At 41.4% G+C, this 14,438-nt stretch overlaps 1 protein-coding gene and 1 non-coding gene across 2 annotated transcripts; one reads left to right on the top strand and one right to left on the bottom strand.

Moving 5' to 3' along the window:
* Window positions 1–11,341: 11,341 nt before the first annotated feature.
* Window positions 11,342–11,863, top strand: LOC130736053 (uncharacterized). The gene has a single exon (XM_057587907.1). It carries the CDS (start codon window positions 11,342–11,344, stop codon window positions 11,861–11,863), a length of 522 nt encoding a protein of 173 aa, XP_057443890.1.
* Window positions 11,864–13,934: 2,071 nt separating this feature from the next.
* LOC130742189 (5S ribosomal RNA) lies at window positions 13,935–14,053 on the bottom strand. The gene has a single exon (XR_009021052.1). It is a non-coding gene; the product is annotated as a 5S ribosomal RNA (ribosomal RNA).
* Between the last annotated feature and the right edge of the window lie 385 nt (window positions 14,054–14,438).

Below are 14,438 nucleotides of genomic sequence, written 5' to 3'. Positions count from 1 at the left end.
TCTATTTTGGAGTCATCATATGTTAAGGTCTGATTGTACTTCTGTTTGTGTGTTTTTTCTGCTACGTGTGTTGTTCCAACTATGCATTTTGGAGTATGATAGTTGTTAGTATGGATGCATCATTTGAGGGGGAGCTCTGACTAAGGGGGAGAATTATTTCTCTATTTTTATCCTCTCTGGTTGATGTGTAGTTTTAGACAAAATTTGACAAAGGGGGAGATTGTTGGTACATGTTGCCTTGCATTTTGTCAAAACAACTGATTGTCGAAGCAGATGCCGTGGCATCTGATCTCGTGAAGCTAGGGCATCAGTCCTTAGCTTGAGTTTCCGTTGTGGGCCCTCTGAAGATATGTTTTCAAGTTACTTAAGGTGCAAGTAGCTATTCTAGAAGGGTTTCAATTATGGGTTGTTTTTTGTTGAAACAATCTTTGTTAAAATATTGGTTTCTATCTTTACTTGTGCAATAAAGTAAACCAAATCTATCAAGATTGCGTTTTGATTTGTTGTTGCTGCAATCTGTTTCTTCAGCCCATGCTAACCCTAGAGCCCATGCTACCGCTGCTGAAGTCTATAAAAGGATGAAGATCTAAAACATGAAGACCACCGAAGCTGAGAGAGAGAGAGATCGAGTGTTTTAGGATTTGTGTTTGTGCTTTGTCCTTTGTTAGTTGTGAATCCTCTTTGCTCACTGATTCTATAAAGCAAAGAAGGGTTCTGTGTGTTCGATTGCGTTCAAACTCTGATTGTTCATTGTATTCACCAATCACTGTGGCAGTGATTGAGAGAAAGTGAGAGGGGCTCTCATACTTAGGTTGAGATTCTAAGTAGAAATACACTGGGTAGATTAGGAAGTGAACTATGAACTGTTGTGTTCATGAGTGTCTGTAATTCCTGAATCTTGAGATAATGGATTTCCTTTCTTTGGGTGCAAACCCTCCAGACGTAGGTGATAGTTTTTCACTGAACTGAGTTAACAATTCTTGTGTCTTGTTGTTTCTGGTTTAAGTTCTGTTTTACTGTTAGCAATTGTCGAACCTATTGTCCTAGCATCGTGCAGGACATTCGTACTACAGGAAACCTGAATTTACACAAGATAATATTTTCAATTGGTCAAGGCCAAGATTAGGTTAGAATGACATTAGTTTAATAGTTTAGTGATTTAGGGAATAATAATAATAATAATTATAATAATAATAATAATAACAATAATACTAATAATACTAATAATGGTAATAATAATAAATAATTTAATAATTTGATTAGCCCATCATAACCCTAGCATAATCAATGATGCAGAGGGAGCAATCTCATACCTACAAGATCCTCAGTTGGTAAAGGTTAAAGGTAAGGGGGGTTATACAAGACCTTGTCTCGGTACACAACTTATAAGTTAATCGTTATTACGATAGAAAGCATATTATTATTTGCTTATGTGTTAATGGATGCATGATTGAATGTTGTGCTTGAAGAATGAAAGTTGGATGAATTGTTGTGCTGAATTGCTATGATTGTGATTCATGCTTGAAGTGATGCACATTAGAAAGGGATGACAGTACACTATGGGATATAGTGGTACTTAGGATTAATGAACCTAAATGGCATGGTATCAAGATTGTCTCTGATACATTGAAGCATCTGTGGTAGTGGGAAGAGGGAAAGGATAATCCTTGATTTAATGAGTTATTGGTACTTGCGTTTGAAAATTGACCTACCTATAACGCCTTAGGGTTACCCATAGGATAGATAGAGTAAATAAATAAATAATAATAATGGGATAGGCAAGTGGGTCCTTTTCTCTAAGCAATTAAAAAATACATAACCATTAAATGGCGGATTAGAGTTCCCGCTTGTATTCCTAAAACTACCTGATCTTATTAAAGATCCCACCTCTATAATAATTATGGTGTACTTACTCAAAAGTAAGGCAGCAGATGCTTGTTTCTAATTTATTAGAAACTTAATGGAAGTATAAGGGGGAGACGATTGATACTTGAAAACACACTTAAGGAGCAATAAGGAGAAGGAAAGTACTGTCACTACCACTAAGAGAGTGGGAATACAGAGACGCCAAAGGTGGTCATGTCCAGAGATGAATTGACCCGGGATTTACACGGCAGTACACCTCTCATGTCTGTCCCGGCAGGACCCCTGAGGTCGGGATTGGCATGATGTTTAAGGCAAAGAGTTGCGTCGTGTACTTCTGTCTGTGAGCTATTGAGCGATCATTGTCCGGTAAAGAGTGGACTGTAAGGAGTTTTCATGTTCCCGAGACGACTTTCCGAAGATAATGAAGCGATAGCTTCGAGCCCTTAAATCATACTCATCACATGATAAAGAAAATAAATAAAAAGGTTGGCGATGAACTCACAATTTCCTACGAAGTAGTGAGAGAAGTCAACCCGAAGGACAGAGATATAAGGTGGACTTAACCATATTGCATTATTACTTGTGGTTGCTAACATGTGTGTAATTAATGGTATGTTGGCTTGAGTTTTAACGCTTATCTTATCTGATGTGTATTATTGTGCAAAGTTGTGTATGACTCACCCTTGCACTTATTTTATAAAAGCAGATAACAGGTGTGACAATGAGCTTCCCTCCAGTCCTCGCGATCCACGTTGATTTCCCGTCCCGTGCTGGCTGGCATGTTGACCCAGTCACAGGATACTGCTTTTATCAGGGACTCACAATTTTGTGGTGCGGGGATCCAGGAGCAGGGCATATCGGTTTTCCCGTGACGCTCCCTATGGTGTTCTTAATCTTCCTGCCGACCCATGCCCAGTCGTACAAGTCACCATGGTGAGTCCACGGGGATCTCCTAATTAGAGGGTTCCGCAGACCCACGAGTCTATGGGATCTCCTCCACCCCGGAGGAACTTGTCTTGCTTTCGGGTCACGGCCCGCAAGCGGGTGAGATCCCCTAGATTCTCCCGAGATGCCAGAGTTTACCGTCGCAGATTCCAGAGAGGCGAGGCATCCGGAGACAGAGAGTCAGAGCAGGGTCCTATGTCAGAGCCAGTGTCAGTGCCAGCAACCGGTGGGGGAGTCAGTGAGGAGCATCTGGAGGAGGAAGATCCGAGGGGATGAAGCCGTATGGTCCGAGTTTCTGATGATGATGTTTTATGTTTCTACTTCTGTATTTTGATTATCTGTACCAGACTATGTGTGTAACACCCCGATTTACAGGTGTCACTTTAGTAACAAAAAAATAAACTTTACGCGAAAAACCGGTATATTTTTTTTTTCGTTCAATTCATTTTTAAATTAAAGCGATAGAAAATAAAGACATAACCCAGCATCTAAACTAACCGATGTACAAACATATATAAACAGGTACAGCCTCGGCTGCACGTCGATGTCATGCGCACTCGCAGTGACCCCAAGTAGTGTGCCCGTAGGCAAATATGTACAGAACCAGTAATGTAAGTAAAAGTTTTACGTACAGTCATCCAATGAGAAAGTCGACTCCAAAATGGCCTAAACAAAAGACCCCTATAGTCCGACAGACTCTCTGTGATTCCTCATCAAGAGAACCACACAAAAAGCCATGCATCGGGAACCTACCCTGTCCCAAAAGTAAGACGAATCAGAGCTCTACACAAAATATGACGCTGCCTAACCTACCCTCCCAGTACCGCTCATAGCTCCTCCTCCTCTCCCTCGTCGCTCGACGAGTAGCTGTCCACATCGCTGTCGGAGTCAGAGTCGGAATCCACCGTGATCATCTCGGTGTCCAAGTCCACGACCTCCCTCCTAACTGTCCTGCGCACCGTCCTAGTCAAGCCCGTCTCAACATTCACCTCTCCAGTAAGAACATCCTCCTCCACCACCCGAACCAGGGGTTCCACACGGTAGCCGCGCGGTGGAGTAAAAGGAAAACGACGTGAGGCAGATGGAACAACAGACTCCCTCTTCGGTCCACGAGCCTCGAGGACGACGCCATGTCGGTAGGATCGATAGCAGTAGCAGGAGGTGGCGCAACAGGTGCAGCAACATCAACCTCGATCTCGGATGGGTCCTCGTCATCGGAAGAAGATGAAGTCGGAGGTGGTGCAGGTGGTCCTCGACCAGTACCTGGTCCATAGCGAACCGGAGGCGGCAAGTCAAAGCTCAGCTCCATGCGTCGTAGCACTCCCCTCGTCAAACGTCCACGCTCGTCTGTCCGGTCCTCCATGACCCTTCCCCGGTACGTCGCTCCATGATCCACAGCATCGATCACCCAAGCGGTGGGGGCATGACGGTCCACCAACTCAAACCTGATCCCCCCCGAGGGAGAGACCATTGAAAACCAGTCCGCCATCAACATCTGGCAGCAGGCCGACCGCCCAAACACAAACATGAAACCAAAGCCAAGGCGCTAGGGTCAACTCACGGAATAAAGTAATTATACACTCAACATGTGATTGGGGTATATATATATATATATGTTTATATATATATATATATATATTAATAATCCTAGCATGTTATTGGCTCTAACAATGCTTCAATAATTCAAACAGCATACAATTCCAGTCAGAGTGAATGTATGCGTGAAATGCAATTCAATATGACTCGGATAGTTGTTTGGGATGGGCACCACGAGACCGCACGACACAGGCCTAGTGTCGCCAACTCTGCTCGGGTGTCGCTTACAAATCCATGCATAGTCGGATCAGCCCCAACCATCAATGGTCGTGCCACTCTGCCCGCTATGCCGAAGATACACCCAGGTGTTCTTCGATGAAGGCAATTCCCCAACCTTCGTGAAGCTTTCCCGTTCTTCACCGAGGCCCAATCTTTCGATCGTACAAACCTCGAATGATGCATGATGCAGTATGATTAGCCAAACATCGATTCGTCCTCACAACGCAAGTGTTTAGCTCAAAACCCAATTTCAAAACCCAAGAGTTTAATGTCGGTCAATACAACACAAACTCCATCAACAAGAGTACCCAAGTACTCGGTGACTTCCCCTTGTCACCGTGGCCCACCCCCCTGGTGTCCCGCAATTCTCCAGAACCCACAACAAAAGTCGACTTTTCCCCGCCTTTCGCAATTCTTTTCCCCTTTGGTTTTCCTATGTTTTATTCGTTAATAAAAATGTTTCGAATTGAATTAGTCAAGTTATGAGTTTAGTTCTTGAACACTAAATTCTCTAAAGTCTCTAGTTTTCGAAATTCTATTCATTCTAAGTTTTCCAAAAAACCCACCAAAAGTAATTCCCGGGGAAAGTCTAAGTTTACAAACGAACGGCTAAGTCTCAAACCCCCTGTTTGGACTCGCCTAGGGTTGTTTCCCCAACCCGAAAGATCAAAGGTAACCAGTTCAATGATTCTCCACTCCGAAGTCGCGTCAAAACGCACAATTCAATAACATCTCAATATCATAAGTTATGGAAAAACATCATAACATTAATTCATCATCATAATCAATATCAAAGTAAAGCATAAGTCGAATTTATCGACGCCTATCATGCAGTCTTAGCTAATAGGTAAGTTGCCCTAACCTCGAGTTGCTCCAGCCTCGTGGTCTAGGTTTTCTTCACACAATTGCTCTGAGAAACCCAAAGTTCCTTCAATTGAACCTCAGAAAAAACAAAGCAGAAATCCAAACAAAATCGATTAGCTCGATCACAATACAACTCATTAACGATAGACAAAGCATCGAAGCTTCAGAATACAACAATCGAGTACGAAAGGACAAGTTTTCGCAAACGAAAAACTCCCCCCCCCCCCCACACAAACATGCTCTCGGCCACAAGAGGAAAAAGGCTCCGACTCTTTTTCTTCGATCTAATTTAATTACAAGGTAGTTTTAGGGTAAAACTAGGGTAAAGAAACTGTCGGAAAAATTTTAGAACAACCGGGTCAAAATACGGCTACTCAGGGGCGTTTTTGTCCAAAATAAAAGCTCAAAAACTCAAAGTTAAAACTTCGGAAAACAAATTTTACAGCGATGTTCCTAACGACATTTGTAGCAACTAATCCTAAAGGCACTAAGTCGGATTGCGATTTTTCGACATTAAAGTTTCGATATGTGCACAAATGGGTTTTCTAAGCAGTTTTCAGATCCTTGACAACTCGATCAAAATCGGCGAACAACGGCGAGTGTTCTAGGTTGTTGGGCAAGTACAAAAGATATCCCAAGCGAAAAATCAAGAAAAACGGATAGTTTTACGTAAAGCTCGAAACTTTGAGCACAGAAAGAGATATAGAAACGCAGTAGAAACAATGATCAGAGGTAAGAATAAAGCTAGTTACCTCGATACCTTGAAGTAGGGACAAACAGCTCGAAGATCGGTCGAGTTTCGGCGAAATTCTCCTCTCCTCTTTTCTCTCCTCAACCCGCGGCCTCAAGTGTGTAGAATGGGAAGATATTTTGATTTTTTTACTATTTATAGGAAGGTGAAATCGCGGGAAAATGAAAATTTCGCGATTCCGATTTTTGCAGCACGTTCATCGGTGAATTCTAAGCGAGGTTCTGGCGACAGAATTCCAGAACTCAAAACAAATCTCTAGAATTAGGGAAAAACGATCCAAAAGCTTTCAAGTTAATTTGCCCCGAAAAACTACTTTTTGCTGTGAAGGTCGGATGACAAAACTTCATTCTGAAGAAAGATTGAAAACATCGAAACAAATCTGGCAACGCGGATGAAAACTTCGTTAAAAGCTCCGAATAGAAAAAGTCTTCATTCAGTGATTGAATTTAGGGTTTTTGAAGAAAAGAAATTAGCGTCGTCGGACTTCCGAGAATTGAAACCTATCGTACGTACAGTCCAGGGTTCCAAAATGAAACACTGGTCGAAGGAAAAATAAAGAGAACTTCTTATTTTCCCAAGGATTTAAAATCTCACTTAAACGTTGCTTTAAGAGCGAAATTAGCCTATTCTGGACACTCTCGCCATAAGGCAGGTGTGCAGACGACTCGCACTAACTCCTAAAACGACTATGAAACAATCCTCAAACAATTCCTGAACTTTCTTCTTCATTAATCTTTCTCAAACGGCGAACTCCTGTCACGCTTACACTGAATCTACGCGTGAGTCGGAAAAGTAACTAGTTCTGCAAATCCGGGTCTTACAATGTGCTTGAGGGCTCTATGTCCTCCTTATGTGTTGTCTGTTTGTCTGTAGACTTATGCGGTGGATCCGTCCGCCAACTATGCATGTTATGTATGTTCCGTGTGGTTTGCATCGTTATTCTTCGCATTTTTAATGTAAGAGGTCGATTACCTGGTGATAAGCGTATAATTGATGCACTTTACATGTGTATTTCTAAGCTTCATTATGTACATTCTCGTGCTTAATTGTTATGACTTAGCCATGTTTTGACCATTAGTGTTTATTTGGATTATTCATGGAAAAGAGCTTAATTCTACACTTTTAGTTTCTATGACTGTTTTGCTAGAACAGATTGAATATGGAGCTAGCAATATCGAAATAGGGCGAATAATATGTCATTGGAAAGATAGCTCGAAGACCTACAACTTTAATGTTAAACACAATTCTAGAATCAACCTCTAACTTGGTCATAATTTCCTTGCAAAGTTGTTGTCGCTAATCCTGCGAGTCTGGAACAGTCTGCACTAAAATGATCATATCTTGGGCTACAAAACTCAGAATTAGGATCCGATTGAAGGCCCGCGAAGCTGACTTAAAGAGATACAACTCTCATGTTTACCTCAATTGAAGATTCAGACTTCTTGTGGGACCCGCGAATGCCTGATTGTTCAGCAGCTTACTCCTTTATATGAGCCCGATTTTTTGAAGATTTAGAAAAGATTTAGATAACAAAGATTGTTACTTGATGAACAAGTTTATTTATTAGTATAAATAAGTGAGTTTAGGCTTTTGTTAGACCTCACCACCTCACACATCTCACCATCACCATCACCTCCTCCACCTTCTCCTTATATCTCACTCCCTCTTTTCCAATATGAGTTTCTAAACTCCATGGTTAGTCTTAGGATTTTTAATATTCTTGTGTTTGCAAACTTGAGGTTCTGTTCTTAATGCAAATTTCTTCTTTATTAATTCTCTTCATCTCTATTTCTGATCTAGGGTTTGCTTAATTCCGTAGTTTTAGAAATAAGAGTTGATGCATGTTCGCTTAGTTAATCAACTCTCACGAATTAGGGAAACAATAAGGAAGAATTAATCTTTTGTAACCAATGAAGGTTTGTTGCACTTGAATGTTATAATCCGATGACTAACACTTTCTTTTATCTGATTAAATCTCTTTTAAGTTTTGTTTGTTACTTTACAATCAAATCAATCAAACCCCCTTTTTAATTGCTTTGTTTTACTCTATTATCAATTAATACTTCACCGAGTCCTTGTGAGAACGATCCTGGTGTTCAACACCTTGTACTGCATTCAAAGCAAAAATACTTTGACACACACCCGCGACAGTGCGTTCGTCACCTGGGGATGAAAAGGGAATGCTCGAGTACACTTTACTCTTGCGATCCCGATCTAACAAGACAACCGTAAGTAGAAAAAAAAAACATTCACTATTTCACGTCGCGTGCTCACTCCTAAGTAGGGCGAACTCGTCACTTATGGAAGGGGGGCGTTACATATATTATGACTCTAGCCTTGTTATTGACTTTGTTGGTGGCTCCCTCCCTCCTTGCGGTCAAAGTTTCTCAGGTGATAGGATATGACGAGTTTAGATTGAGTTGAACTTGTCTTGCACCGAAGCTATTGAGTCATTATTTCTATCGGTGTGTATGAAAAAAACTAAGACGCAGAATCATGCATCTTCATGTTCATCAGGGTTAAGTTTAATTGAGTAGGAAGTTCTAAGGAAAATCACAGGGACGCAACGGGGGGTTTAATTGTGTCTAGGAATTGGATCGCGATTGACTACACCACTCAAGGTTTCTGTTTGCATCTTCAGATAAACGTTTCGTCCAAGAATGTGGTATAGATGTAAGTTAGAGGGCAGCAGACAATGAACACATATCTTTTATCCTTGTTCACCAAAAATCAAAGGGCTACATCTAGTCCTTGGCATCCACCAAGATTTCCACTATCAAGTATAAAGAACTTCTCCTTACAAGTATTATTTTACCAATCCTCTTCAAGAACAACCAAGTATTCTTTTCCCATGTCTCTCCCGACACAACTAAGTATTCTTTTACCATGCCTCTTCAGGGATTTACAAGTATTCTTTTGCCACGCCTCTTCAGGCACAAGGAATTACAAATTCACGTGAGGAGCAATTCATACACACTTAAGATATGCTTACAAATCTTAGCAAGGGAAAATTCTTCTCAAGTTGTATAGGTTAGAGCTGATAGAATCAAAATGCTCTCAATTCGTGACCTCCATGACTTTATCAATTAGCAAGATAAACGTTGTAAGCTTATGATCAAAATCACTAACTTCTTTTCTCTCTAAGGATTATAACTTGTATCTTTTCATTTATGTCTTTTTCTTTTCTCTTCACCCTTTTTCCTCTAAGCACCGCCACATATGTTGTATTGAGTCCAATTCAGGCCTGCTTCTCTTGCTTCATGCTTCAAATGATGATGAACAATTTCAGTATAAGTGAACTCATGTAGAAGATGAATGTAACGCCCCAATTTACGGGGTCACAGTAGTAACGTTTCTCAAAATAAATATGCAATAGCTTTCATAAGTAGTTCGAAAATGCGAGCATTTTTTGTTGAGTTTAATGGTTGTGCACCGTTAGTGTAAAAATGTTATACACAGACATTCAATAATTGAGTGTCACGTATTCAAAAGTATTTATGATTCTTTTTATTTTAATTATATTAAAAGCTTATTTTCTGATTTGGAAACCCATCATTGGATGTTTGTGTAAAAATATTTACACTAACAGTGCGTTACCATTAAATTCTATTTTTTCTTTTCAAAGCATTTCTAAAACGTGCTATGCATACTCCCGACCATAAACAAATATACATCCAGCCTTTACCAAGGCAAGTACGCATATGTAACAACAGATGAAGACAACATATAAAACATAAGAAATAGAATTAGATTCAACAAAAGAATCTAGTATGCAATGACTTCATAGACCCGATATACTATCTACGATTTCCACACCGAAGGATCGCAGGAAAGCAATGCAACAGAACCTACCCAAATCCTCAAATGTAAACTCATAAAATCATACTGCATGCATTAACCATTAACGGTAAGCGCTCTACCCAAATAGCCTTACACTCGACTCTACCCAAATGATCCTCCATTGGGCACTTAGGATTGTTCTACTCATCTCTTCAGGAACTCCCCTCGTCGATCGGCACAACAACATTCTCCATGTAGTGTAGCTACTGCTCACATCGTCAGCTATCATAGTCTGGTAGGCCGACAGCCTAAACACAAACATCCACACAAGGCATGCAAGAGTCAACTTCTCAGAATAATGTATAATACATAACATCATGTCATATTATAATAATTAATAACATTGCTAAACATAATCAACAACAACATATATTATAGCATGTTATTCAACCAAGTCATGTATCACACCACAAGTTACAATCATCACAGCAATTCATTAAATTGTTGCATGGTATTCTAGTGCAATGAATGCTCAAAAGATAACCGAGATAAACGCCGCCCTACCAGTGACAGGGTAAGACATCACAATTGCCACCTAGGCTAGACACCTTCGAGTAAGTCCTAACACAAGCCTCGTGCTTAACCATTTTTGCTCGGGTTTCCCTTACTCTCCTTGACATAGCCAAGTAGATCCAACCCTCCCGGCTGACCATTTCCCCTCGCCATGCCCAAAAGTACTTTTTGGTACTTTTCCAACATATGAATGCATGAGTGCATTATGGTTAGCCAATCAACGAACGTTCTCACAAGGATACACGTGTCTAGTTAATAAACATTGTCTCTACGGTACACTAAGGCAAATATTGGTTCTTGACCAACTTGCTTCAACAGCAAGGAGTGCCTCCCGCGCTCTAGTGACTTCTCCCGCCACGACAACCCATTCTCTTGATGTCCGCAACTCAGGTTCTCTTTCTTTCCCAATTATTGGATCGTCGATCTTTTTTGTTTTCAAAACTCATCTTAACGTCCTAAGTCTTCTTCTCAAAAGATCTTTTGAAAATAATAGATATTAGGAAAAGAAAGATAAGACTTCAAAAATTGAGATTAACACTTCATAATGAAACTAATCCAAGTGATAACCCTTCCCTCTAATGTAATATTTCCAAGAAAGTCTCGATCCACAACAACAGTAGTAGTTCAGACCTTCCGTCAGACGCTACTTGATAACACTCATAAACAGTCTGTAACTGCGGAGTTCCCAGGAGGTTATTCGCGGTTAAACATAATATGCGTTAATTATTAAATAAATAGTCAGCTAAAATGTGCTCTGCTAGGGTTTCTTTTTCTCATGCTTCCATGCTGGCCGTCGATGGTTCCTATGGTGACGGTTCAAATGCTGATAAGGAAGATGACGATGATGGGGAGCAGGGAGGCGGCTGTGATGGGGCGGCCAGGGCTGCTGCGGTTTCTGCTCGACCCTGCTATCCTTTATTCATTGATGGAATAGCAGACTCAGTGGATTACTTTCAGGTAAGGGAGCTATTTCTGCAGCAAGGCAAATTGACTAATGTCTTTCTTCAACGCAAGAGGAAAAGTGGGAGGAAATTCCGTTTTGGTTTTGTTCGGTACGCTCACAAGGATGATGCAGTTAGAGCCATGGAATTATTGGATGGAGTCAGACTGGGAGGTGCTTATCTTTCTGTTAAACCTGAAATTTTTTCTGGCAAGATGAAGGGGAGGTCTCGACATAGGTGCTCTGTTCCAGCTGTTCCTAGAGCGACTGCGAAGGATTCTCAAGGGCGACAGTTTCTTCCAGGAGGGTCTTCTTTGTGCCGCTCCTAGAGCGATGTGGTGAAGGGTTTCTCGGTGGGGAGGTCGGAAAAAAGCTCACTGCTAGACTCCGAGGTGATGCTTTTGGGCGTCGGTGGCGTATGCTCTGTTTCGAATCGCATTTCAGATGAGTTTCTCTTCCCTGAATTGGTTGGTGCAGGAAGTCGAGAGGTCACTGGTGTGCAACGTGATTTCGACGACCTGTTGTTCGCGGAGGTGGCTGCTTTCTCTAGTCGAGCGTCAGGTCGGGTTTTGGCTGATTTCGCCGCTGGTTCTAGCGACATCGAAGAGGCGAAGGCGGTGGAAATTGAAACCAGTGTTATCAGACTCGGACCGGTCATTGACTCGGTCAGGGAACTGGGTCAATGGGTCATTGGTTCAACCACTGGGTCACTGGTTGAACCGTTTGACTCGGTTTTTATTAAAAAATATAAAAAACTAACACTAATTAGCCATTTACATTCTAAATTTAAAATTATTACCATCATACAAGAATTATATAAACTAAAAATAATTTACATAATAATTTACTACCTAAAGTAATATTATGCACGTTGGGACCTTATTGAGTTATTGCTACAAATCAGAAAAGATTTCTTTTGTCCACTAATTTAGCAAAAGGGAGTAAGGGACTGTATAGTACTCTAGCTAATTGTTGGTTTTATATTAGGCCCATTCAAACTCTTAAATAATATGATCATGTTTTTGGGCCAGGTAAATCTAAAGTCTAATAGAAGGCCGCACTTTAGCTAGAGCCCAAGGAAACAAAACCCTAATTTCTAATATCATATATGTGACTAAAGAAAAGAAACAGTGGACAGCAGCCACACAAATACGCAGCAGCAACAGAATACAATGAAGGTGCGGGAGCAAAGCGATGTGGGTGAAGAGAAGTTAAAATCAAGAAAGAGACAACCTCGTGACGGCCGGAAAGGAGAGTGGCAACCTTGGACGGCCGGAAATTGATAACCTAGGGTCAAGCACGGTGAGGACGACCCCTAGCTCTATGACACACCTTTGTTGCAGATCTGTTAAAAGAGAATGGATAAGAGAATGCCGTTTTTTTTTCTACTCTCCGGTTCAGTAAAAAACCGACCGAGTCACAGGTTTTGAGGTAAACCGACCGAGTCATTCCGGTTCTTACCGGTTCAATTGCATGGCCGATCCGATCCTCGACTCGAACCGCTCAGGTGACCGATTCCCGGTCGGACCGGTTCAACCGGCCGGTCCGAGCCGAGTTTTATAACACTGATTGAAACGGTTCATTCTGTTGCAGGGGAGATGGCCCACGTTTCTCCATTAATGGCTAATAATAATGATTTATTAGTTTTTAATGGTTTGGCCTCTCCAAGATTTGCTTTTAAGGATGGTTCAGCTTCTCTTGCAATTGGGTTTTTCAATTTCAAATTATTAATAATTGCTCCCCTTGGAACTAGGAGCAATTTTTTGCCTTGGCTTAATGATTATTTGAGGCACCATTTCGTTACTACTTCTGCTTTGGCGGCTCCTCAACAACTGATTGGTTCTGGCTCTCTCGCAGCTAGGGAGGTCATTGGGGATTCAGTTTCTTCTGTCTATGATGTTGGTGTGTTGAGGTGCGATGGGCAGGCCCTTGGTCGCCCATCGCACTCTTGCTTTGAGGCTGGTGATTGCTCTACTCTTGGTTCTGATTCTATCAGTGGTTCTCAAGTGTCCGTGGAAGGTTGTAATATTATTGCGAGGGTGGAAGATTCTCAAGGCCTCGTCCTCGTGGTCGACCTAAGCGGGCTAAACATACGAAGAGCGGCTTGGAGAGCTCTCGTAGGCCTAGGGGTCGTCCTCGTAAATCGGGGAGCGTGGATCTCGATGTTGCGCCGCAGTCGACTAGTCCCCCCTCTCCTTCCTAGTAGAGGACTTCCCAGAAGGTCATCCATCCTAGTACTACTCTCGTCCAAGCACACTTATCTGCGGAGTTCTGATGGGATTCGATGCATTAGTGTTGGCATGATCGCATCCGTAAAGTTATGCGCGTTAAAACATAATATGCGTTAAATTATTAAATAAAAGGGAAAAAACAAGGAACTGTTGAATAAAACGGCAAAAGAGGATGCAACACAAGGACTTCCCAAGAGGTCACTCATCCTAGTACTACTCTCGCCCAAGCACACTTAACTGCGGAGTTCTTATGGGATTCGGTGCATTAGTGCTGGTATGATAACATTCGTATAGTTATGCGCTTTAAAACATAATATGCATTAAATTATTAAATAAAAGGGAAAGAAACAAGGAATTGCGGGGAAAAAAATGGCAAAAGGGGAAGCAACACGAGGACTTTACAGGAGGTCACCCATCCTAGTACGACAATAAATATACTTGCATACAATTCAATCAGTCATGTATAAATATGAACAAACATCTCAATGACATGCTTTAACAACAATAATCAGTCAAGCATGTTTCAACAACAACAACTATCCAATCAAGCATGCTTCAACAACAACAATCCACTCAAGCATGCTTCATCATCATTTCATATCAACATAAGCAATCATCGACAAGTCGATGTTTAGCATATAGATAGTAATGGTAAAGTTTCCCTTACCTAGAG

The sequence above is a fragment of the Lotus japonicus genome, chromosome 2, assembly GCF_012489685.1.
Source record: "Lotus japonicus ecotype B-129 chromosome 2, LjGifu_v1.2".
Taxonomy (NCBI): domain Eukaryota; kingdom Viridiplantae; phylum Streptophyta; class Magnoliopsida; order Fabales; family Fabaceae; genus Lotus; species Lotus japonicus.
This window is presented reverse-complemented; position numbering and strand designations above follow the sequence as displayed.

What these genes read in the sequence shown, in the direction of transcription:
- LOC130736053 (XM_057587907.1), top strand. Translation starts at nt 11,342, where the DNA reads ATGTGCTCTGCTAGGGTTTCTTTTTCTCATGCTTCCATGCTGGCCGTC.